At 36.1% G+C, this 24,675-nt stretch overlaps 6 protein-coding genes across 9 annotated transcripts; 4 read left to right on the top strand and 2 right to left on the bottom strand.

Moving 5' to 3' along the window:
* The first annotated feature begins 146 nt into the window (after positions 1–146).
* On the top strand, positions 147–4,615 carry LOC123310746 (CDK5 and ABL1 enzyme substrate 1). The gene is made up of 6 exons (XM_044894389.1): positions 147–578; positions 1,713–2,004; positions 2,133–2,256; positions 2,393–2,529; positions 3,583–3,852; positions 4,176–4,615. Exons 1-6 carry the CDS (start codon positions 491–493, stop codon positions 4,519–4,521), a joined length of 1,257 nt encoding a protein of 418 aa, XP_044750324.1. The 5' UTR covers positions 147–490; the 3' UTR covers positions 4,522–4,615.
* A 224-nt stretch (positions 4,616–4,839) lies between these two features.
* LOC123310750 lies at positions 4,840–6,012 on the top strand. The gene is made up of 4 exons (XM_044894392.1): positions 4,840–5,094; positions 5,145–5,422; positions 5,507–5,624; positions 5,712–6,012. Exons 1-4 carry the CDS (start codon positions 5,074–5,076, stop codon positions 5,922–5,924), a joined length of 630 nt encoding a protein of 209 aa, XP_044750327.1. The 5' UTR covers positions 4,840–5,073; the 3' UTR covers positions 5,925–6,012.
* Positions 6,009–14,918, bottom strand: LOC123310742 (tetratricopeptide repeat protein 14 homolog). Of its 4 annotated transcripts, none has more exons than XM_044894381.1 (11): positions 14,810–14,918; positions 13,447–13,843; positions 13,232–13,360; positions 11,957–12,177; positions 10,883–11,020; positions 9,584–10,819; positions 8,946–9,026; positions 8,641–8,842; positions 8,090–8,420; positions 6,920–7,271; positions 6,009–6,680 (listed from the first exon to the last, which is right to left on the bottom strand). In XM_044894381.1, exons 2-11 carry the CDS (start codon positions 13,810–13,812, stop codon positions 6,122–6,124), a joined length of 3,615 nt encoding a protein of 1,204 aa, XP_044750316.1. In that variant the 5' UTR covers positions 13,813–13,843; positions 14,810–14,918; the 3' UTR covers positions 6,009–6,121. The 4 variants fall into 4 exon arrangements, with proteins under 4 accessions (XP_044750316.1, XP_044750314.1, XP_044750315.1 ...); XM_044894379.1 differs by lacking the exon at positions 14,810–14,918 and adding an exon at positions 14,547–14,568 and having other exon boundaries at positions 8,090–8,417; XM_044894380.1 differs by lacking the exon at positions 14,810–14,918 and having other exon boundaries at positions 8,123–8,420.
* Positions 14,919–15,388: 470 nt separating this feature from the next.
* LOC123310745 (threonylcarbamoyladenosine tRNA methylthiotransferase) lies at positions 15,389–17,630 on the top strand. Its single transcript, XM_044894388.1, has 6 exons — positions 15,389–15,629; positions 15,680–15,909; positions 16,104–16,269; positions 16,319–16,574; positions 16,648–16,921; positions 16,979–17,630. Exons 1-6 carry the CDS (start codon positions 15,507–15,509, stop codon positions 17,574–17,576), a joined length of 1,647 nt encoding a protein of 548 aa, XP_044750323.1. The 5' UTR covers positions 15,389–15,506; the 3' UTR covers positions 17,577–17,630.
* Positions 17,631–17,797: 167 nt separating this feature from the next.
* Positions 17,798–22,339, bottom strand: LOC123310748 (carboxy-terminal domain RNA polymerase II polypeptide A small phosphatase 1). The gene is made up of 4 exons (XM_044894391.1): positions 22,126–22,339; positions 21,376–21,659; positions 20,955–21,290; positions 17,798–20,809 (listed from the first exon to the last, which is right to left on the bottom strand). Exons 1-4 carry the CDS (start codon positions 22,196–22,198, stop codon positions 20,597–20,599), a joined length of 906 nt encoding a protein of 301 aa, XP_044750326.1. The 5' UTR covers positions 22,199–22,339; the 3' UTR covers positions 17,798–20,596.
* A 319-nt stretch (positions 22,340–22,658) lies between these two features.
* On the top strand, positions 22,659–24,133 carry LOC123310747 (2-oxoglutarate and iron-dependent oxygenase JMJD4). The gene is made up of 2 exons (XM_044894390.1): positions 22,659–23,415; positions 23,467–24,133. Exons 1-2 carry the CDS (start codon positions 22,877–22,879, stop codon positions 24,077–24,079), a joined length of 1,152 nt encoding a protein of 383 aa, XP_044750325.1. The 5' UTR covers positions 22,659–22,876; the 3' UTR covers positions 24,080–24,133.
* Positions 24,134–24,675: the final 542 nt, after the last annotated feature.

Raw genomic sequence — 24,675 nt, 5'->3', positions numbered from 1 at the left:
ATCCTGAACCAACTTTTTTTCAACTATGAATAGTATTTTTTTTCTTAATGCACCGATCGTAGCGTAGGAGAACAAAGCATGTAGTAGCTTAAGGTGCAAGTAGTTCTTATAAGTTGACGTCTGAAATCTGGAAAATTTCCAAAAAAAATTCTATAAAAAAATTATTGCGTAGTTGACTATTGATTGAGAAGGTTTTGTCGATTTCTCAGATTTAGTAAAGTAGACTTTATCTTTTCATTGCTTTGAACTTGAAATAATAATCCTATGTAGAAAATTAGGTAGAAGCAGGCTTTGATAGAGTGCGATAAGTTTTAAAAGTGTTTAAAATGTGGAGGTCTTTGTTATTGTTGTTATTGAACAATCCAGAATTACACATATGTGGTTTAAAAACTATGTTTCCAATGTGCAATAAAAGAACTATCCCCGAAATAAACTATCAGTGATACAAGCCAATTTTTCGGATCTATTTCAAGCCGCATTCCTATCACCAATGGCAGCCGTTCTGAGAAGGAAACCTTCACATCCATCCCGAAGGCGAATTGCTGCGGTTTCATTCTTATCAAATATTTCTCTGGATGGTATGCAAATATATTCTGGGTATTTTGTCATCCAGAACAATGGACTGTTATCTGTGCTACAGATTTCAAGTACCTATAATTTGTCTTCTGTTTACTTTAGAAACACTATCTTCCACTTGTGAAGTATATTGATGATTTTCACCCTTAAGTTTTGGAGGTTTCAAGCACCAAAAAACCCATTCATTAACAATGAATGTGGGGAATTTTTCAATTTTCGATGAAATATAAATAATGGTTTTGAGGTTAGGTTAGGTTAGTTTAAGTTAGGACAGTGAAAAATCATATTTGTACATGAAAATGCCATTTTAAGATATTAATTAAACGAATAAACGATTGGATTTAGTTACTGAAGGGCTGAACAGGGAAAATATTACAATTCGACTGATTTATATCGAATTTTCGCAATTTTCATAAGAACTTTGAAAAATCATATCTCCCAAACTACAAGTCTCCTAAGGTTGAGACATGTACCAATCGATTTTTCATACAAGACTTTATCTAAGAAAAAATCGACGTCAAAATCGGAGGTGGGCACTAATCTAAACTTTTACCTTGGATGTTTGTCTTCGATTTTTTTCATCAATTTCAATGAATTCGAATGTTGGCATTAAGAGAATTCGATGAGTTAATGATTTCAGTTAGTTTATTCTGAAAAATGTGGGGAATTTTTCAATTTTCGATGAAATATAAATAATGGTTTTGAGGTTAGGTTAGGTTAGTTTAAGTTAGGACAGTGAAAAATCATATTTGTACATGAAAATGCCATTTTAAGATATTAATTAAACGAATAAACGATTGGATTTAGTTACTGAAGGGCTGAACAGGGAAAATATTACAATTCGACTGATTTATATCGAATTTTCGCAATTTTCATAAGAACTTTGAAAAATCATATCTCCCAAACTACAAGTCTCCTAAGGTTGAGACATGTACCAATCGATTTTTCATACAAGACTTTATCTAAGAAAAAATCGACGTCAAAATCGGAGGTGGGCACTAATCTAAACTTTTTAATTTATTCGTTTTAAAACCATTTGTCACAACAAAGGTTTTCATCATTAATTTGCAAGCTTTCAATCGATTGTTTTAATTATCGAAAGAATAAGAAATTCACTGAGAAAGCATTTCTCACAGGTACATACAAAGATACTAAACTGACGTTGCTGTCCGGAAATAATTTTGTTCAGAAGAAAACAGAGCCATCACAATGCCCTGAAGAGTTGATAGCTGAAGAGCATGACATCTTCGACAAATCCCATAATAATTCTGCAAATTCCCAAGTGAAGAGGTCAGACTTGGACATAACTAAGAGTCGTTTCAAGAAGGCCAAAAACGCAGACGCTCATTCTCTCAGCTCAGACTCGGACTGTGTTGTTACTCCTACGAAGTTGGGAGTCGACGAGGGCAACAGAAGTTTACGTGAGAGGTGAGATTTAAATTTATTTCTTCATATTGAAGTTACTTTTTCTCATCTTCCTTGTCATCACACATGACCACCTTTCACCTTCCTTAAAATTACCGGGATTGTTGGGTATTGTTTCAATTTATTTTCAGACCTGATGGAAAGAGAGAAGGACATAGTAGGAAGAGAACTACATCAGGAAATAGACCTTTATCTTCGTTTGGAGATGGGTTAGATCCTTTCACCTCTTTAGGTATTGAGAGGAGTGTTGGACAAGTGAGTTAGTTTGGTTGATGAACATACCATCTGTCTCAGACTGAGATGAATGATGATAATTTACTGTTCTCAACTGAAATTTAACAAAAACTGAAGTGGGGGGTTCATAAAACATATTAAGAGAGTTTTTCTGCAGGAAACTTCCTTTGGATACCTCTTAGTACCTACGAAGCGCAATGAAGATACTCGAGACAAAGATCACAATTCCATTGATGATTCTTTTGAATCAAATAATTCCAGTGTTACAAAAGGAAAACGTACTCAAGCCGTTAGGTAAGAAAAATTGCCTTACGACCAATCACACTAACAAGAATAATCTATTTCACTATCATCCCAACTGAAATCTTTTTCATTACACAAAGGAATGTTATTCAACAACAATTGAAATAATTGAATGATATGAAAACAAGAAGTCATTGATAGGTATGATTTGAAGAAACGTTAGAATATAAATAATGATAACTCGGGGTATCATTTTATTCTGAATGTTTTCTTATGAATGTGTTATTTTTTCATTACAACCAACCTGCTTTTTTCCAATCATGAAATGTACAAATTTTTTCCTGTATGTTACTGAACCATCAGAGGCTGTCAATTTAATGTCAAAATATTCGTGGGAAGTTATTGTGTGAATTAAAATCAATTCACTGTTGACCATGCTGAAACAATAACTCTAAAACCTGTACAGAAAAATGGTGGTTTGATTAGTCTGAATAATTGAATATTCAACTCTTTTTCAAATGATCGGATATCTGGAGTAGCTTTGATAAGAAAGTCTTGAGCGCGAACTGCGATTCTTTGTGATATATTGGTTATTTTATCGCAGTTGCGAAATAATTTAAAAGTGGCCATAAATCGCCATCTTTCTGGCTGATAATTAATAATTTATTGGAATAAACCTCTTTTAATCCTTTCATTGGCCGTCCTGTATGCTTATTTCCCATTTCTGATGTTATTGCTCTATTATTTTACTGTTTCTTTTACTTTTTTCTTTTATTTCCTGTTGTGTTTTTTATGAATGTGGATTGCACTTAGGTTAGGATAGGTTAAGAAAATTTTATATCAACCAAGTTTAATTGGATGTGTACAATGTCCAAGTTGGTTTCTAAGAAATAAACAAAAAATTAATTTTTTTATTTAGTTCTTTGAATAATCAAAAAGGAAGACTTTCAGGTGATTTCAGGGAAGGTTGAGTTGACCAAAGTGTTTAGGATGAACAAGGTGTAAATTTGTTGAAGGACAAGTCTGTAAATCATTCATTCGCCATCATCACAGAAAATATTCATTTTACATAATGACATTATTTGATGGTATAACTTCTTCTAGGCGTCTCTCCTTTGACCCAGAGTCTGAAACAGTTAGCGTGGCTGGTTCAACACCACCAGATGATAGCGTATTCCCCTCATCCACCTATCAACCCAACTGGTTGGATGATCCGGATCTCGTATCCGAGAAACATAGAACTCAGCAGAGTTTTTCTTCTTACATGACATCGGTCATCGACAACTTCAAACCTTCTGATCTCAAGAAGGAGATCAATGACAAGTTTAGGGAAAAATTCCCGCACATTGAGTTGACCTTGACTAAATTGAGGAGGTAACAATTGTGTATTTTCCTATTTCTTGTCGGTTGTGCGTGATTGGGCTTTGTATCAGTCGAGGTATCACTGCTAAATTAATTTTTAATAACTTATTTTATCCTAACAGTTCGGTCCGCATATATTACTTAGTTATTACAATAAATGAACCAACAAATCAATCATTTAGATAGATTTAGCAATAAAACTGAGGTAATTGAAGATAAAATTGAATATAGAAAACTATGCCAGACGGTGTATCACACAGTTACTCTCGGAAATTCCAGGCTTGAAGAATAATTCCGGATGTACTTTCTCTCATTTCAACTTTGATATGTTTCAGTTTGAAGAGGGAGATGAGAAAGATAGCGAAGATGGAGAACAATATGGATCTAGTGACGGTCGCTCAAGCTTACGTCTATTTCGAAAAATTAGTTTTGAAGGGCGTGATCAATAAGCAGAACCGTAAGTTGTGCGCTGGAGCAAGTCTGATACTGTCGGCCAAGCTGAACGACGTCAAGGGAGACGCGCTGAGGGCTCTGTTGGAACGTACGGAGAATATTTTCAGGTTGAATCGTAAGGAAATGGTGATGACTGAATTCGCCGTATTGGTCGCTCTAGAATTTGGTTTGCACATACCGTACTCTGAGATTTGCCCGCATTACCGGAGGTTGCTGCACGATTCTTGACATTCAGTTAAAACTATATATTTGAGAAAATATTCAACTTGATCTTCTCTTCTTTCGTTACTATTATTCAAAGCAATAAAATGGTAGGTGTCTATTCTGTCATTTTATTCTCGTACCTTGAAAACTACTATAGCGCCTAATTTTTGTTTAAAATAAATACGCAGTAAGGAAGAAAGCGATTCATTTATTGTTAGGCACGTGATGCCAATGGATTAGTCCCCAAAAAAATCAGCGCCATCTGTTTTTTGGTAGAATTATTAATTGGATATAAAACTAGAAGGAATCTGTGGATTACGATTGGCTCGATCGAACACAGCGACACCTATTAAGTGTTGGTTGAACTATACCGGCAGGTGGCGCTATCTATTTTCTTTTGCAAGGATTAAATACGTCAACTCATTTTTTCAGAATGTTTGAAATTAATTATATTGTTGTTGCATTTCTTATTAAATGAGTAAATTCATTTCTGAACAGATGTTTTTTAGTCATGTCGCGGTTTGAAGTTCTCCAACGGCATTTGTCAGATAACTTTTCAAAAAACACATTTGCGAGATGAATCCAAATATTTATAATGTGAATTGGATCCAAATAATAAATTACGTTCTTAATTATTCGTTTTTTAGTGCGTAGACCTTTCGGGCTCTTGGAATTTGTACGCGAAGAAAGAGTACAATGAGAAAGTTAAAACAAGTTTATACGAGATCAACTTGGAGTCTAAACCATTTGATAACGATGTCCGCAATCCGAAATTGGATTGGTTTTTGCCGCATTATAATAGATTGGGTTACGACGAGCACTTTCCTTGGATTACCACAACCCAAGACATGCTATCGCAACGTCTGACTGCTCAAGAAACCCCTAATCCGAATAAAAAATTCTTGGGTTACTACACCTACCATGAGTAAGTAGTGCAATTGGAAAATCTCATTAACCATAACAGATCGTTTTTCATTTGCGAGAAATTAGAGTTTTCCTTCAATTTCAGTGAAATTGAATATTTGAAAAAAAAGAAAAATCCATGTCCATCGCAATTTGCAGTCAATGATTACATAACAACTATGCAGAATAGTTACAAGCCTCAACAAGGGTATATAACTGAAAGGGTAAGCACCTATAGCGTTTTCAGGGAAATTTCAAACATAAACTTAACATTGATGATTTTTTCATTGAATCATAAATTTTTTCGATAGTTGGCAATGACTGAAACTCCCTTCTTCATGAACCGAAGATTCAGGATAGAAAATCGCAGAGAAAGTAGGAATAAATTCTGGGACGATGATCACTTGCAAGAAATCAAATTGCTGAAAGAATTCAAGCCAAATAGACAGCTTTCTTATAATTTTATGACTGGTTGTATGAGCGACGGAAGTCCCATATCAAGAAATTTGTACACGAAAATATAATTGCATTTTCGAGCACTAAAGATCTCAAATATTTAATCGAACTGTTGTTCAATACCTGTGAACTACTTGAAATAAAAAAAAGTATAGATCTCAAACATTTAAATTTATTTTTGGAAATTGTACATACATATAAACTAATCAGTTATACCAATCAGTCAACAAAAGAAAACTTAGAGCGAAAAGTGCTAATATCAACTTCAAGTTTTATTCTTCAATAAATCCTTATTTCTCTCCAACATTTCTTCCTTTTTATCCTTTTTAACTTTGCTCAAAAACTTATCCATTTCCTCAATGTTCGTTTCCGATGGAATATTACTACCACCATCACCACCACCGCCCTCTTGTTCCTCACCACCTCCTCCTCCCGCATCTTTCTTCTCGGCCCATTTACCGTCGAAAGCCTCCCTATCGATCAATTTATCACTAGTACCGGGGGCACTGGTAGTCGCGGTGTAATCGTCCCTATCCTCGCCTTCCGACAAAGGACCCTCGTGCTTGACGTTGTTCCCGTCGTTGTTCAGATACTTGTTGATCTTGTCCTTTTCGGTGTTGACCTTCTTCATCGCGTCGTTGCCGGAATCGGAGTCGGGCGTCCTGCTGTACGACCTGCTGCGGTCCCTCGAACGGCTCCTGTCGTGTCGCCTGTCTCTGTAATCCCTGTAACCGCCCCTCGGGGGGTACCTGCCGCGCGGCGGACGCCTCATGCCCCTGTTATTGTAATAACTGTTATTATTGCCGTAGGGACGACCTCGACCTCTGAAATAACGATTGTGCCTTTGTGTACGAGTCCTATTCTTTGGGATAAACATCCGAGTCATATGTATAAGCGAGTAAAGATTTCTCATCAACAAAAAAAAGGCCAAGGTAAAAAAGCTGAAAATGTGAATCAATTGGCTTAATTACTGAAAAAAGAAAAATCCTTGCTCATGTATACATAAGTAAATATTAAAGATAAATCATCCGGTTGATGTGTAAGAAATAGATAAAAAAAATACCTGTTATCCCTGTTATAATAACCGCCTCTTCCGCCGCGGATCCTCGGATTTTGGAACCTGGGTTTGTAGTAGGTGCCGCGATCGTTGAACCGGCCCCTGAAACCGCCCCTTCTGTAGTGTCGTCTCTCGCCCGAGTAGCTCCTCGACCTCGATCTGCTCCTGGAGTAGTAACTGCCCGATCGCGATCTCGACCGGCTGTAATAGGAGCGGGATCGACTGCGATAGCTCCTCGATCTGGATCGCGACTCGCTTGACGACCTCGAACGGCTGTACTTGTCGCGCGATCTAGACTTGCGAGCCGGCGACCGACTGTCCGACCTAGGTCGGCCCGGTGGTTCCGGCGGTCTGCGACCTGAAAAAGAAAAACGGTCAAGTTGGAAGGCGGTACTAGAGTTCGAACAGCCGAAGACACTCTAGAATATACCTAATTTAAAATTGCTTTATCAAAGCTTAACAGTGAGTGTTTTCACTCGGTCGTATCTGGTGTCTTCAGCTAATAGAATAACGAATAAAAATCGCAAAATATTAGTTGGAATTACCAAAGCTACCGATGCGATAGAGGCAGATATACGTGAATATCAGCAATCTTTTGATACTCTTCAAAATATAGAATCATGCCATCGCAGATTGAAAAAGAAAAATTAACGAAAAGATACCGCTGAAATAACTAAGGAAAATAATAAATAGTAAATCAGGAAAGCTCAGAAGTTTCAAGCATACCAGGGAGGAGCACATACATGCAGCAGCAATCTACTCGCTATTATAACCATAAAAAAAAATTAAAATAATAGAAGTAGAAATGGCTAATAGGAAAGATAATCATTTCTCTTCTGAAAAATGAGAAGATAGTTTAAGGTAAATTCTGATGCTGGTTTTCCAATGATAAAATAAATACAGGAATATCCTGTCAAAATAACATATATGTCAACATTGACGCGTTCCTATTGGGCATTTCGGATCGACGTCATCTGACGGGTAAACAACCCATCTATGACATTCACGATCACAAATCACAGATTTTCATCGCATCGCACTTCCGTACCACCATCGAAGAATGATTAATATTCATCATCTGTGTTCGTCGACGGACCTGTCAAAGTCGGCCGATCCGAAATACCCTCTGCGATTCGGTGCTCGGCCGATTCATGCCCAAAACGTCTGAGCGAATACCTGACGGGGCGGCTTTTTGCTGCGGCGGCGCACCTGGCGGTAACGGAGGATCCCTACTATTTCCCGCCTTCTTCATCTCGGGCGGCGTCATCAGTCTGAAATTGCCGAACTTGTCCAACACCACCTGACCGGCTGTGACGACGGGTTTGGGCGCGGGCGACGGCGTCTTCTTCGCCTTCTTGGGCGATTCCGGTTTCTTCATCGGCGGCGGTTCCTTCATCGCCATCGCCTTCCTCACGCTCACGCTCTTCTCCACGGACGAACGAGCGGTCTTCTTGGGCGGGACCACGTCGTCGTATTCCGCGGACGGTCCTTTACGTTTCAGATCCTGCTGAAAAGGAAATCGACACTTGTACTACTTATCCACACATGTCTTGATTGTATATCTTGTCAACTTTTCCAATGTCAAAAACACATGACAGATTTGACATTTCAAATGTCAAATTAAAATCATAACTTAATCGAGACTACAATGAAAACTTTGTAACTGAAAAAAATTATGCTGGGATAACTACAAATTTGGGCTCGGGAAAAAATAAAATAGTCCTTACCACTTGTTGTTCGTCTATCCATTCTTCCCTTTCCGCTTTCTTCTTGAATCTTGCGGAAGCTGGAACTCCTGGTCCTATTTGCATCTTCCATTTCGAGCCGGCCGAGGCAGCCGCTTCCGCCACAGCCTGTCTCGCTTTTTGTTCTCTAGACGGAGAGGGTGAATCCATAAGCGAACGTTTCGGACTTTCGCTGGCTTCGCGTCTGGAAACATCCGACGATATTTATAAAACATCAACCGAAACCGAACCGCGGCAATTTGTAGTGTTGTAATTATTACAAGCTGAGCAAAATTTGCATAACTCACCCCTTAGATTCTTTTTCCAACGCATAATAAGCATGCAATTTGGTCTCTAATTCTTCTAGATCGGGCAAACTTTCAATGAACCTATAAGCAAATGAGAAATATCCTTTGTTAATGTATAACATTCCAACAAATCATTTTATTGGAAAACTCCAAATACTGTCAAAATCCATCATGTATTCTCTGAAATTCGCGATAAAATCCGTTTAATCGAAGAAAAAAACTCAAAAGTCATTGATAATTTTCAATCGTGAATGCCCGCTCGAATGTTACGCCCATGTCTGCGCAGTTCTCGAACTATCTTCACGTCCTTTCAGAAGCATATAAGGTATAACGTGAAGTTATCCGAGCCCCGTAAATTCTATGGTTTCATGACCAAATTGGGGACGTTGCCGGTTTTAACAAATTTCAGGCAAGTAGGGAGAAAAAAAAGGAGCGTTCTGTTCCCCCCCCCCCGGGTTTTCACACCAGCTTAGCTTCCCAGATATCGTTCTCGCACCGACCCGAAGCTCAATCCTTTGTCTTTCTCACTACATCTACGACGTTTTTTTTGTCGCAATTCTAAGAATTTCCAACATATTTTGACGTAAATTTGACAGTCATCGATAATTTCGTATATAAGAAAATAAAATGCAACTCACTTTTTAGAGTATCCGGACTTTTGCAAGAAATAATCGTCGTCGTCCAAGACGGCGTGTTTTTTCGCCCTCTTCTCCCTGCTCAGTTCCTTCTTGATGGCGTCTCGGAGTTTTTTGTGATCGTCCAGATCGGAAATGTCGAAACCCTTACGTTTCGACTTCTTATCCTTCTTTTTCTTTTTCGAATCTTTCTTCTTTTTATCCTTTTTCTTCTTCTTCTTTTTCTCCTCGTCCTCCTTTTCCTTCTTCCATTTCGAGCTCTCCTGCAAAAATTTCCTTACCTTCTCTTCGTAATCGGAATCCCCTTTCGTTTCTTTAATGAAAGCTCGCACTTTGGCCTCGTAATCCATCTCGTCGGGCTTGACGCTCGTCTGCGGCTGTTCGAACGAGAAATCGAAAGAGGTGGCCGGTTTGTTGAAATTGTAATTGGTCGGGGTGTCGTTGCTCTGATCCATCATCGCCATCCTCTTGCTGAGGGGACTCAGGGAGTTCTCCTTCTTCCTGCGCGACCTGGAATGGCGCTTCTTACGTTTCTTGAAGTCGGAATCGCCGGAACTCGAGCTCGAGTCGCTGCTGCTCGACGAGTCGCTGCTCGAACTGTCGCTGCCGGACGAACTCGAACTGGAGCTGGAACTTGATCGACGTCTGCTCTTGCGTTTCTTGTTCTTCTTCTTCTTTTTCTTATCTTTCTTCTCTTCTTCCTCTTTGTTCAACAGCTGTTTCAGGGCGTCGTTCACGTCGGAGGTTTTCGCGGCCACCGACAGGTTGGGCAAGAGCAGATCGGTCGGTTCGATTAGGTTTTTCGTCTGATTCTTGGTCCGCAAGAACTCGAGCGAGTTCTTGGCTTCTTCGTGGAACGGTATCAGGCTCAGACAGCTCTGATAGGCCTTTTTGGCCTCTTCGATCTTGTTGTCCTCTTCGTAGCTCCTTCCCAGAGCCACCAGAGTTTCGCCCATGTATTTCCTGGCGTTGGCGTGGCTCGAATTCAGTTTTAGGGCCGATTCGAAATCTTCGATCGCCTTCTGAAAATTACCGCTGTTGGCGTAAAGGGCCCCTCTGGCCACCAATCCTTCCACGTTTTTGGGGTCTATGCTCAACGCCTTGTTCAGGCATTGGAAGGCTTCGATGTGTTTGCCGGCCTTGAAATGATCTATGCCGTCGGCTACGTTTTTATACGCCCACTTGCTGGCCTGTATCTGACGGAGTTCGTTGGAGTATTCGTTTTCCGGAAATTTACCCCTGAAAAAATCATCGCGATATGTTAAATAGTGCGCGTGGATTTGAGGAAATGATCGTTCTCACCTCAATCCTTTCATGAAAGATATGTGTTGATTAATGTTCATTTGATCAGCCAAATAGGAGATATTGTTAGGGTTGTTGAATCCGATCGACTTTTCCATAACACTGTTAAATGGCTCATTCTTGTTTTCCTGGGCTTTTCTGAAAATTAAAATTATACCTCCTCACTCGTGATTTCAAGGCTGTTAAATCGCCATTCAAAATTATCGACACACACATGATGTGAAAACGATCCTGAGCCGAGAAAATGTTCCAACAATTTCCTCGCCCACAATCTCTCTCTATCTCTTTCTCTGTAAATAGATAAGAGCCCTAAAATTAAATATACATACCAAGAGATGAGCGGCCTGTCAAACGATAATCATTCCATCTTGAAATATTTTAGAATGTTAACAATGAAATTGGTGTTGGATTAAAAATTTTTTGCTCCTTTTTAATATATATTTAATTGGACATTTCGAGTTTTTAAACGTTCCACATACACAATTTTATACTTTTTATTAACGAGCTCTGGGTTTTCATCGAGAATACTGTGAAAGATACGTTTCGATAAGCACTAGGTTCACCAACAACAACAAGAAGAAAATAACAACAACAGGACATATGATATCAGCGTGTAAGAATGAAATTAAAGAGGACGAGGTCTCACCTGCAAACCGGCCAGAACTCGATAAATGACAGACACTGGCGGTCTCTCCTTTTTACATTCGTGCTTTGTGCAAAATACCAGTGTAATCAGCATGTGCTCACACGCAGACAATTAGGTAACAATTATCCTACAATTCTCCTATATGCACACTGAATCGAGCATATACACGAGCATATAGATCAAATGTATTTGTGTCAAATAACATAATACCTTCAAAAAAGACAGAACTTTAGTTGGTGTCTTGCGGTGCGTTTGATTCTGATTAATTGCATTCTCTACATCGAGATTCAAGGCATCTTCTTTTACCTTAAATCTGAAATGCTAGGATAATGAAGAAAATAAAACTGTTCAAAGAGATTCAAAACAAATTTCGTGTTTATCATTTTTTAAAGACGAAATTAACAAAAAAAAGATCGGAAGACACTTACTTGTAGATGACGGGAAAATCGTCGGCGTTGATGAGTCCCAATGCGGGATGATGCTCGGGATCGTTCGGACCTCTGGTGGTTCCTTTCATCCCGCAGACCATTTTGTCAGAATCGGGGATTACCTCGAGAACTTCGCAGCACACCGAATCATTCATCATGTAAGTTCTAGCCACACCTTTTTTGTCAACGGCTGGTATTACATTAGCCACAGGACAGAAGGCCTAGACGTTTGAAAGTATTCCATTATTTTCCGATTAAACACTTGGGAATCTTACTTGAATAGATGTTAACCTTCATCTTGACAAAGTCGTTGGTTTAAACGACCAAACCGCAAACAAAAATTTAAAATTATACAAATTTTGACGAACAATGGAAGAAATTTCTCAATTTTCAGTTTGGAATTCAACAAAATGATGAATGAACATTTATAGAAAAGGAATTAGATGAAAATAAGTTCGAAAGACACCTTGTTTGTACATATAATGACGGGATCGGTTTCGAGTGCCATTCAAATAGATATCAGTGTCAGTAATCTACTTACTCTATTTGATCTCATCGTATTAATCCGCATAAAATTATCTTTCGGTTATGGATCAAACAAATAGCAATTACCTCCTAGCATGTTCTTGACATTTGTCAATGCATTAGGTTCAACGAGTAGAATAGCTTCGTTTTCCAGACTTAAAAATATTAATTCCCTCAAATTTTAGTATATAAACCTTATTTTCATTAAATTCCATCATGCCATCTTTTTTCATTTTCTACTCTTTGTTGGCTTGTCTAAAACGTCAATTTTTGTATTCAATAACATGTCACTCGTACAGGAAATATAAAAATTAGTCATCACCTCATCAGAATCAATAAAGAACAAGTTTAAAACATGAATCATTAGTTCCTTGAGATTATGTTAAAGATACTGCCTAAATACAAGGTAAAAGTTAGAAATTATATTGGAAAAGGTAAAATAACATCAATAAAATGAACATAAAAATTCGCTGTCAAAAAGGTTATGAAATTTTGACAGTTTATCTCAACAAATGTCAAAATTGTTAGTTGCCGTTGGTTACCATAGGAGGACGTTTCTTAGAAACGGCGTTTGCCCAACCAATGGCAACCAATGATTTTGACAATTCGTTAAGAATGACCTATTAAAAAAAAAAAACACATTTTTGCTTGTTGCATCAAAATATAACAAATTACTGGTTAGGTTTACACAATAAAAGGTCATATGAAACACTAACCAACACCATAATATTTGACTAAAAAATTACTTACTTTAACATTGATATCAGCCACATATCGGACTGCCGCATTCACTCCTGTCGTACATAAGACCTTCAACATCATTCCAGCCTGAGTTTTGCTTACAATGGTGCCCAAAATCAAATCACCAATTTTTACATTCTGAAAAAAAAAATTAGAATTGGAGGAACGATAGCAAAAAATTGATTCTTTTCAGATCAGAAACAAAAAGGATTGATAGAAATTACCTCAAAGAAATATTCTAAACGTTTCTGTTTGTCCACATTTATGTAAAGTTCCAGAGGTGGCATAACTGCATAAGTCTCTTCGGAAACAATCTCATCTTTTGAGCAGGGCTTTCCATATACAACATCGTTATCACTGGCGAACAATGACTCTGCATTCTTCACAATAAACTGTTGGAGTTTGAGACGTTTTGCACGATCTTGAAAGCTAAGAAACTTTTGTCTCTGACTATAAACCTGGTAATTCAAATCTTTCACATTTCTCTTAGGTAAGTCATGTTCACCACGTTCGGATTCCCAAAGTTTCTGGAGTTGTTGGCCATGAAAGTTCAGACTTCTCGTTAGTAAAGAAACATCCATGGCGTCCATGTTGAAATTCAACTGTATTAGCTCCAAATTCCTAGAGAAAAAAAACTTTAAGTGACAATTTCAGAATATGATACTGTATCACTTTTCCTTCAACATGTTCGTGAATATACGCGAATATTGGGATACCCATTTATCGTGTCGTCTTATGACCCAAGGTGAACAGGACTTTAAATTCTAATTAGACCTTGATAACACTACTCCTTTCATGACGCGCAAATATGACATGAATATAAACAGTTTTATCTTCTGAATAAGTACGCTTATTATACCTGAATTATGCCTATATTGGACCCGACATCCGATCCGATTGGGTCGGATCGGAAAAGACACTATGTGCATTCAATTTCCTTCAGTCTGAATTCAGCAGAAAAAATTATGATGTCGGCACAGACACAAAAGGACGACCATGATTTTATCAAGTTTATCGTGCCGTCTGAGATACTATACTACCGAAGATTTTGTTCAGGTTTTTCCCTGGAAATTCAATATCGATTTTGGTCCTTACGCCCATATTCAAATTTTCCAAACCTTTGAAACTAGTTACATCAGTATTGAAGCATAACTCTTTAAACCTAGAAAATACTACTATATACCCAATATACGATAATATAAAGGCAAAGAAAACAATTTTCGAGAACAAAGCTGACTCACGTTCGGCCTAGCATTGAAAATAACACACCGGTTGAATCAACCTTGCTTAAATTTGTATCGATACTACCGATATAAATACCCACCAATATTTCATCACAGCCGGTTTATATTATCGGAGGAATCATTAGAGTATTTTAAACTTTCATTAATATTGTGAGGGAAGAAAATGGTCTCTGACATTACGATTGAATATCAAAATTACAACCAAAATGGCGAAGCTTGTGCCAATAGATGAAGCGTGGTGTATACTCATTATATCATAAAAAGCATATGAATTCAATTCGAGTACATGAGAATTTGGGGTTTAACAACACTGAACGATTAATATCGACATAATTTGAAATACCTGAATCCATTGGCATCCAAATAAAATATCACTTTAGTAGAACACAATTTCAGATCCAATTTTAGTAACCACAAAAATGAATCAATAATCCGGTCGCGCGCGTCGTGCAGTGTGCACAGACAAAAAAAATGAACACTAGCGCCACAGTACGGCTACTATTAGATACTCTTCCATCATAACAACAAAGATAACAGTTTACTGTAATGGGAAGAGCATGATGTTGAAAAAAGCGTATGAGACAAAAAGATATCTTCTCAGTATGAGCCATAGACTTATAAGTCTATGGTATGAGCAAAGAGTAAAGTTACTCTTTGGTATGAGAGCCATCTCTGTCGAACAACATTAAAACCTGGTAAACAAAGGACGACATTTTTAAATCAACAAGGATTATTTCATTTTAATGAGGTTTCCAATGGGTTTTTCTCCAAATAAACTGATGTATATTTTTAAACCCTAGCTTCTTTGATGTACTAGTAGCATTGAACACATAGAGTTTAATGACTAGCAGAGAATAATGACAATCTGTGATTATCTATGTTTATGGTTTAACCTCTAAAAAATTGTTTGAAATTCTTTCTATGTATTTTATATGTAAAAAATAAAGCATTTTTTTTGTTATATTTAATGATAAATAAATTTTTCATTAACTATTACTCGTTTATTATTAAACGACTAATAAATTTATGACTGTTTCGATATGGAAGAAACTTTAGCTGCTCCTTGCAGCGAAATAATCGACGATATTGAGGATTTAGTTTCAACTTTGAGTGTAATTCCAAAATCAAGAACTAAGAATAAAAAGCCCAAACCAGAAAAAAAAGTAGGTTGTATAATGACTTTCCCTTTACTTATTCATAAATCCATTTCAAGGTTCCTGTAGAGTCTGAACCTATCGAGAAAGCTGTCGGAGATAATATTCCTGGAACCCAGTGCATTTATGTTAAGACTTGGGGATGCGCTCATAATAGTTCTGATTCGGAATACATGGCTGGTCAACTGGCTGAATATGGTTATAGAATAACAACAGAGGATAAGGAAATAGCTGATCTTTGGCTTTTGAATAGTTGTACCGTCAAGAATCCAGCTGAAGATCATTTTCGGTAAAGAATGAATGCTTGACGAAGGGACTTGACTAATTATACATTGCTATCAGATATATTGGGGCTTTCAATGAATTGTACACTATTGCACTACTTGAATATCGCATGTTTTTTCAATAGCAAAATCGACACAAAAACTAGTTATTGTATATAGTGTAAATTAAATTGAATAAAAATTACACTGTTTATTATAGAAACGAGATAAATGCTGCAAAGAAGTTGGGGAAGCATATCATCGTCTCTGGTTGTGTGCCACAAGGTGCACCAAAAACGAATTTTATTCAGGGACTCAGTATTATTGGGGTACAACAAATTGATCGAATTGTCGAAGCTGTGGAAGAAACTCTCAAAGGGAACACAGTCAGTTTTTCTCACAAAGTTTGGTAGAAGTACTGATTAGTATTTTCAGGTTGTGATGTTGGGTACAAAAAAACAAGCAGGTAAAAAAATGGGTGGTGCTTCATTGTTACTACCGAAAATCAGAAGAAATCCTTTAATTGAAATAATTGCTATCAATACTGGATGTTTGAATGAGTGTACTTATTGTAAAACAAAGCATGCAAGAGGTAATTTGGGTAGTTATCCACCTGAAGAAATAGTAGCAAGGGCTAAGCAAGCTTTTGAAGAAGGTGTAGTAGAGATTTGGCTAACTTCTGAAGATACAGGTAAGGACGTAAGTTCTGCATTCGGCAGAAGTATAGCTATAATTAAAACTTTTCCAAACATATCATTTTTTAGGCACTTACGGAAGGGACATTGGCACTTCTTTGCCAGAACTTTTATGGAAATTAGTGGAGGTGATTCCTGATGGTTGCAGATTAAGACTTGGTATGACGAATCCTCCCTATATTCTTGAACATCTTCAAGAGATCTCAAAGATTATGATGCACCCAAAGGTGTATGCATTTCTTCATGTGCCTGTACAGTCAGGCAGCGACCAAGTGCTGGCAGACATGAAAAGACAGTACTGTAGGGCCGATTTCGAGCATATAGTCAATTTTTTGAAACAAAAGTAGGTGAAAATTAGATTTATAGAAATAATTTCTATTACGACATTCTCAATCTTCAGGGTGCCCGGAATCACCATAGCCACAGATATAATTTGTGGATTCCCAACAGAAACGGAAGAAAATTTCGAGGAAACCATGAGTCTCTGCGAAAAATACAAATTTCCAAGTTTGTTCATCAACCAGTTCTATCCGAGACCGGGAACTCCAGCCGCTAAAATGCCGAGGATACCGGCTCAAGACGTCAAAGAGCGTACCAAAAGATTGACCAACCTGTTCAACAGCTACGAACCCTACGGTCATAACGTGGGAAAAATACAAGAGATCCTGGTCACGGAAATATCCCACGATAAGAAACACTACGTGGGTCACAACAAGTTCTACGAGCAGGTTTTGATCCCTCTGGAAGAACGATACATGGGTAAACTGGTCACTGTGGAGATCAAGGAATGTTCTAAATTCTCCATGAAGGCGGAACCGACCAATCTGAGACCGGCAGGAATCGCAAAACCTCTGATGAAGGGGGAGGTATCGGGGGTCCAAATCTCGAATTCCATCAATAAATGGACCGTTTCTGCTGTTGGAATCATTTTGTTGATGGTAGCCCTGAGGTTATTCATCATTTTCCAGAAATATCTTCCTGAGAGTTTACAATTTTGACATGTTATCATACTGAAACATGAGTTTAATAAAAAAGTGACGATACAACTTTAAGAAGTTTATAACTGCAATTTTTTACTAATCGGTGTAACTAATTTCATTAGGATTGCTAGGGGGAAGAATCGGCTGATTTGAAAGGTTTGGAAATTGCTCTATTTGACCAAACTTTCTCAAGCCACCTTTGTGAGGAAACCTTCGATCTCGTAATGATTGAAATCGCATAATTTCATAGGCTTTTATTCACAAATCAAGGCTGAAGAATATATTCACATGACAATATACGAACATACATTTTAGCTACATCATTTCAACAAAAATAAATTTATTATAATTCTTTGTAACAAATAAAATAAAACTTATTAACCTATGAAGAGCGATAATAAAACTAATATTGATAATTTCAATACATATAAATATTTATCGGAGCTAAACCTCTCGAATCTCTTTCTTTCGATAGAAGCATCCGTATTATCGGTTGTTCTGGTCAATCTCGGCTCTCTGGAAACTATTTACAAGTTTTTTCATCATCTACAAGTGTGATTTGAGAGATTGAGCTGTGTATATTTACTGTTAGTACCCCGCACTACAAGTATCCCGCACCTTAGAAAGAAATGCACAATAAATCCAGAATAAATAAGGTAGAGGGGCTCAGGAGGTACGAAACTTTCGTCATTGTCTCGGACAATATACAAAATAATTCTCGAGTACTCTCTCCATGTAATAAACAGAAGAAAATATTTTGAAAAGATTGCGGAGATCAGCCAATGGAACTCAGAAGAAACTCCTGATGATGAAAATTACCAAACGTTATATTAAATGAAAATATAAATGTCACTTCAGCTACATTTCCTTTTACACCATTAATATTTATGTGAGAAAATAAGTACTTGCAAAATGAATAATATTTAAGGTAACAATTTAAAAGCATAATAATATACATGAATTAATATACTCATTGTACATATGAATTATAATACAGAATATCATAAGACTAAAACTATAACAATGTTATTTTCCACGAAAGCATTTGATTCATAAGCACGACTCCCGAATACGTTATGAACAAGTTTTCAGGGTTCTACATCAGAAAAAGTCATATCAACGTTAGTTTTTGGACCATAAAAAGTATCATCAATATTAAACGTTTTCATATTGATTAATTCACATTTTGTTGAAATTTACAAATTAAATCACACACCTTAGAATTTGAGTTCGTAAAAGAGTTCGAAAAATGTGAGTTATGCGCGTTTTCAGTTGAAAATTTACATCTAACTCTAAAATATCAAAAAAGAATTTTTAAGGCCACTGTGGCATCATCATACTCTGGCTTGAATTACACTGTCGACAGTGTTCAATTGGGAATACTCCTTTAAAAAGCCGATACTCGATAAATATTAAAAATCGATACTTTTATCAATTTAGAGTAAAACAGAAGATGACGAGATTGCCAAAATCAAAAATGGACCATGGGTAGATTGAACGTTTAAATTCAGCGGATTGAAATTGATATTCAAGAAGTGACAAGACACATAGAGCAATTTTAACATGATGAGAAACACAATAACGATAAACAAGGTTTTCAATTCAGACAAATATACAAGAAAAATAAATAAATCCAAATAAGTTTCGACTTAGATCTCTTTAACTATAACACAAATTTAAAATAAATAAAATAATATAAAACAACTTTTTTTCTTTTTTGTATAAAAATAACAATTACTTGTAATTGTAAAATTTTCACAATATACTTCCGATAAGATTTTTAGACTAGAATTGTTGAGTGGTTCTTTACGAACGAAAGGTTAAAAACATCAAAGGCTTGAAAACCTTGTTTTCATTCATCATGAAAGAACAGTCTTCTAATCACAAATGGGTGAAATCGTCAAAATTAAAAATATTTATTTTTATTTATATTATTTTAATAATATCCAATTATTTACACCTTTTTTTATTCAAGAAGTACTCGTTTTCAGGTATAAGTGGGATGAATTTTGGAAAATAGAATATATAACAACAGTACACTTAGAAAGTTGGTAGAAAAATGATATGCAGTCTTAAAATCACGTAAGCTGGGTTTTTTTTTTCATTTTTTTTCTTTTACTCCTAAGTACCAAACAGCAGTGAATCAACTCTTTCTTTTGGTAGTAGTCGGAATGCAATCGCTTATTGTTTTAAGTATTCTCAAAAATTTTTTCACATGAAGCTCTTGAATGTTGTTAAAAATTTTTTGAAATCTTGAAGAATAAAATTTAATGAAACTTCCTTCTCTTACCTGTTCAAAAACGCAAGTTCGGTCCGAAAAACCCTCTTGCTCCACCCTGGATCAGTCCGAATATAAAAAGATACATATTGTCATTGAAAATTTTTGCAAGCCTTGTTTTGCTGATATCTTACGTAAAATAAGTATGATGTAAAAAAATAATTTCTCATGTTCGTGATTATTCACACCAATCGAAATATTTATTGGTAAAAAAATCGCGATAGTCGAAATCGCGTCAAGTCTCGATTGCTTGTTCCTTTTTTTCCGCAGTCCAATCATAGTTAGGGATTGTTCAATGTTCGTTATTCAACGGAATAATAAATGCTTGCATCGGAAAGTCTATGAGAAAAATTCAAACAGATTTATTTGCTAAAATTTCGGAATTTCCAAAAGCTCACGAAACCATGGGCACTCAACTTTTGGTTAGTTAGCATCGTCAACGAGGATTCAATGGGTCGAATTTTTCTCATAACGTATTTCATCCTGTAATTGAATTTGTTTTGTCGACGTTGTTTCCATAATAGTTTTGACGTAATTTCCAAGTTAGAAATTTACTACCTCCAATATAAAAATCAGCGCAATGAGATTAAGAGCTGACCATAATATGTATATGTATATATATATATATAAATATGTATAGATATGGTACATAAATTACATATTTACAAGTAATGCCTTGCATTACCCAGCGCCATAGAAAATTTTTCAGGAAATCCTAAAAAACGACATTGATGATTTTACCCACAGCCATCATGTTTTGCTACGTATTTGTCACCACATGGTTGTTTGGAAAATTTGCGGATGATGAATTTATCGGTGGACCGTTGGATTGCGGTCCACCGTTGTTATACGGATGATTTGAGTTGCACAGCACTGTGTAAACATTGTCCATTTTGCTTAGCTTCTCAAAGAAAGGTATCAAGTCCAAAAGTTCAGAATCGTTCATGTCATCAAACCACGAAGCAACCGGTACCTGGATGAACATAATAAAAAGATTCTCGTCACATAAACAAACTTTCCACACATTTAAATTATGTGACGAATAAGTTATTTGAAAAATTATTGAACAATCCAACAAATAAACGTGATGAAATAACGAACAAATCAAGTGTACTCACAGCATTATCTGGATGGAATATATATGATGCTGGGGAGTTGTCCACAATAATTATCTTCTGCAACTCCCTACCAAGTTTGTTCAAATCTTTCACATAGTTGCCCCTATAAAAAACGCAACTCTCTCTGAATAGTCTTGCTCTAAAAACTCCCCACTGGTCGAGAAGGTCAGCAACCGGATCAGCATATTTAGCTAGTGATGCAGTGAATAAGACACACTCGTACAATTCTCCCATTCTTTTCAGAAAATCGTCGACATGTGGCCTTTTCAGAACATAAACTTGGTGCACAATTCCATCTATTTCTACAGGCACAACAAAATCTGCATTACTTATAGGCTGAAAAAAATAAACATGTTATGAACTCAACAAATTAGTTTTTAGATTTTTAAGGTATTTACTGGATACTTCACTAGGGACTAACCTTAAAACTACTATGAACTAAGGTTTCATCTAAATCTATGACCATACACTTTTTATGCATGTCTTGATGTCGTATGGCAGGTAACAAGTAAGAACTTCTACTGCCAGAAATGTACTGTCTGTATTGTGATCCATCAAGTCCTTGTTCCGAATTATCCTTTTTACTTTTTCCACCCAAACAGCATAGCAGTGATCTGAGGAAGCCACCTGAATTGAGTTTCTTCCTACTTTTCGGCTCTTGGGTTTTCTCTTCTGATATGTCATTTTCATCATTTGGCAGTGTTTCTGAAAAACAATTGGAATTATCATTTGCCAAATACTAATCATTATTTTCATCAATCTTCAGTTCATCACAATAAATACATATTCCTTAAGACAAACACAGGAAGGGATGAATACTCATATTAATTAAGGTCATATAAATAATTTTTCCAGTTTGAAAATTCAATTAGGATTCCTGTTACCGTCTACTGAACAGGTGAGTAAATATGCACCATAGTCTGGCTCAAGGTTAGCCACTGTACTAACTAGACTAAATAATCAACAGCCTGTTTGTTGTCTAGTGATAGGCGATAGGCCACTTTCCAGAAATGAAATATTCGTTAATAGTGCAAAATACGATGGGCCAAAGCAATTTGATACTAGCATATTCAAGTTACGTCCATTTCAAAGTTTAATAAAACACTGAAGATGAACAAATATACAACGTAATTCTCAAGAAATAACGAAAAAGCTGTCAATTGTTATTTACCTTTTTCGGGAGGATAATTGTTCAATTGTTTATCTTCCCTAGATACTTGAGTAATAATGGACGAAGCGTCCATTTAAACATTTGTTTATTGAGCTGATGACTATTTGTTGTTCAACAATTGTTTTTGGAACACTAAAAACACTTAAAAAGTCAACTTTTTGAAACACCTTTTTGCAAATGGCAGATAAGCTTTTCATAGATACAGATTGCTCAGATACCTGTAATATCGGCTGATTAGTAAATTTGACAGCTGCCTTGATGTTTTCTAGAAAATGTAGATTCCTACATTTATCAGGAATAAAAAAAAATTTTAATGTTTTATTTCGCAGTGCCAACTAACTTCACAAGACCACTAAATACTTAAAAAATGTAAAGACAAATATGGTATAGAGAGAATTTTTTTTGGTTCGTGTATACATTACTTCTTATATGAAGATAGAGATGGCACGATAAAGAAACAAAAAATGTAAGGTACCTTCTTTACCTTCTCACCGCAGACTGCAGATGTCTCTGCAAAGCATAAAGATCACTGTAATCTGTACTCTCAATTCAATAACAAATAACAATAATGAATATCAATATTTATTATTTATTTACCTCTAATTATTAGAATTTTATAAAGCGAATCAGATTATTTTTCTTGGTACCGTATTGGCATTGTATAAGGACAATGGTATTGGTATTCAAAATAAGTAATGAGAAAGTAGAAATGAACCATTGTAGACTGACGGAATTTTTTGAAAAATAAAATATGAAGGATTCCTTTGCAAATGACCTAAGTGATCCTAATTTCCAAGCGAATTCATCTGATAAAGACTGCGGTTTGAATCAAGATGTTGTACCTGTAATGAAGAGCCCACCTTATGAAACGTTCTTTCAATATCACATGATGAGAAATCTTCCATGTCTCATTCAAAGAGTGGGAAGAGAGTGGAAGTCTACCAAAGCTTGGTGTAAAAATGGGGTACCAAATTTTGAATACCTTAAGAATAAATATGGTGAGTCAGTAATAACGGTCTATCACTGTGATGAAAAGTTTTTTGATTCTCATAAAACTTCAACTATGAAATTCAAAGAATATGTGGATTATTGGAAAGAGTATAGCGCAGCAGAAGACAAGAAAGGAATGGAATTATTGTATCTGAAGGATTGGCACTTGAAGAATGAATATAAAGATGATGATTTCTATGAAGTCCCACAGTATTTTTCATCCGATTGGTTGAATGAATATTTAATAGCCAATTCAAAGGATGATTATAGATTTGTTTACATGGGTCCTACTGGATCATGGTATGGTGATTTATTATGAAACATTTTGTTTTTAATTTTTGAAATCTTTAGGACACCACTACATAAAGATGTAATGGACACCTTCAGCTGGTCCGTGAATATATGTGGTTTAAAGAAGTGGATTTTATTCCCACCTGGACAAGAAACTCACTTGATCAATGAATTTGGCCAACTTCCCCATAGTATTGAACACCTGCCAAAAAATATTAAATATTTCATAGTAATGCAACATCCAGGTGATGCCCTATTTGTGCCTTCGAAGTGGTATCATCAAGTCTGGAATTTAGCAGATACCATATCAATCAACCACAATTGGGTGAATGCAACTAATATCCACCATATGAAATCAAACATTCTTCAGGGATTGATGGAAATACAGAAAGAATTACAACACTTGTCAAGTGATGAAAATTTCCATACGGAGTGCCAAAAAATTTTGAAATGTCACGTAGGAATAAACTGTAGGGACTTCAACGAATTCATAAGTTTTATCGCTTCTAGAAGAATCCAAGGATATGAAAAAAATCTTGATAATGTTCATGTGAAAACTATGCTCGTGTATGAACTGGAACAAATTCAAAAAGTCTTAACTCAGGGCACTTCCAAGGAAGATGAAGAATTAGAAGAACTAAGGACTCAAATAGAATCTATTTTAAATTGTTAAATTGACATGAAAGATTATATAAAATGTTGAATAAAGCTTTCTATTTTGAAATAATTGTAATAAATTTATTCACACCTTTAGTTCATAGAACATTCATAACTGGAAGATGCTCTTTTTCAGTGGCGTAACAAAAGGGTTATAGAGTGGGCCAAATAACACGAGCTGCTTCTCCGAGAGGCATTCCAGTCCAAAAGACTTGGAGCATAAAAGAATAATTCATCATCAATGAGTCATTTGAGACAATTTTGACTTTTGACTAGAAATTCGAAAATAACAGACCATAGAAATACTAAATATTACAGACGTTAAACTTTTTCATACCCTAAATCATATTCTTTTGGAATTTGAATTCTTACTTTGGGGCATTTAATGATATATCATTCAGAATGGGGGGTTGCTCCGCAAAAAATCGATATTTTATCTTGCATACAGATAATATACCAATTTATTATCACACCTTATCTGGTAGATCGAGAACAAGCAGTATTATTTCCAAAGTTAGTTAACAATGTTATGTTTGGATCTAATGTGATTTTCTGAAGGATTCCAGAGTACAAATTGTGAGTAGGTATGCAACAAAATGGTTTTCACATTCG

The sequence above is a fragment of the Coccinella septempunctata genome, chromosome 4 (assembly GCF_907165205.1).
Source record: "Coccinella septempunctata chromosome 4, icCocSept1.1, whole genome shotgun sequence".
Taxonomy (NCBI): Eukaryota; Metazoa; Arthropoda; class Insecta; order Coleoptera; family Coccinellidae; genus Coccinella; species Coccinella septempunctata.
The sequence above is the reverse complement of the archived record's forward strand: the minus strand, read 5'-3'. Positions and strand labels throughout refer to the sequence as shown.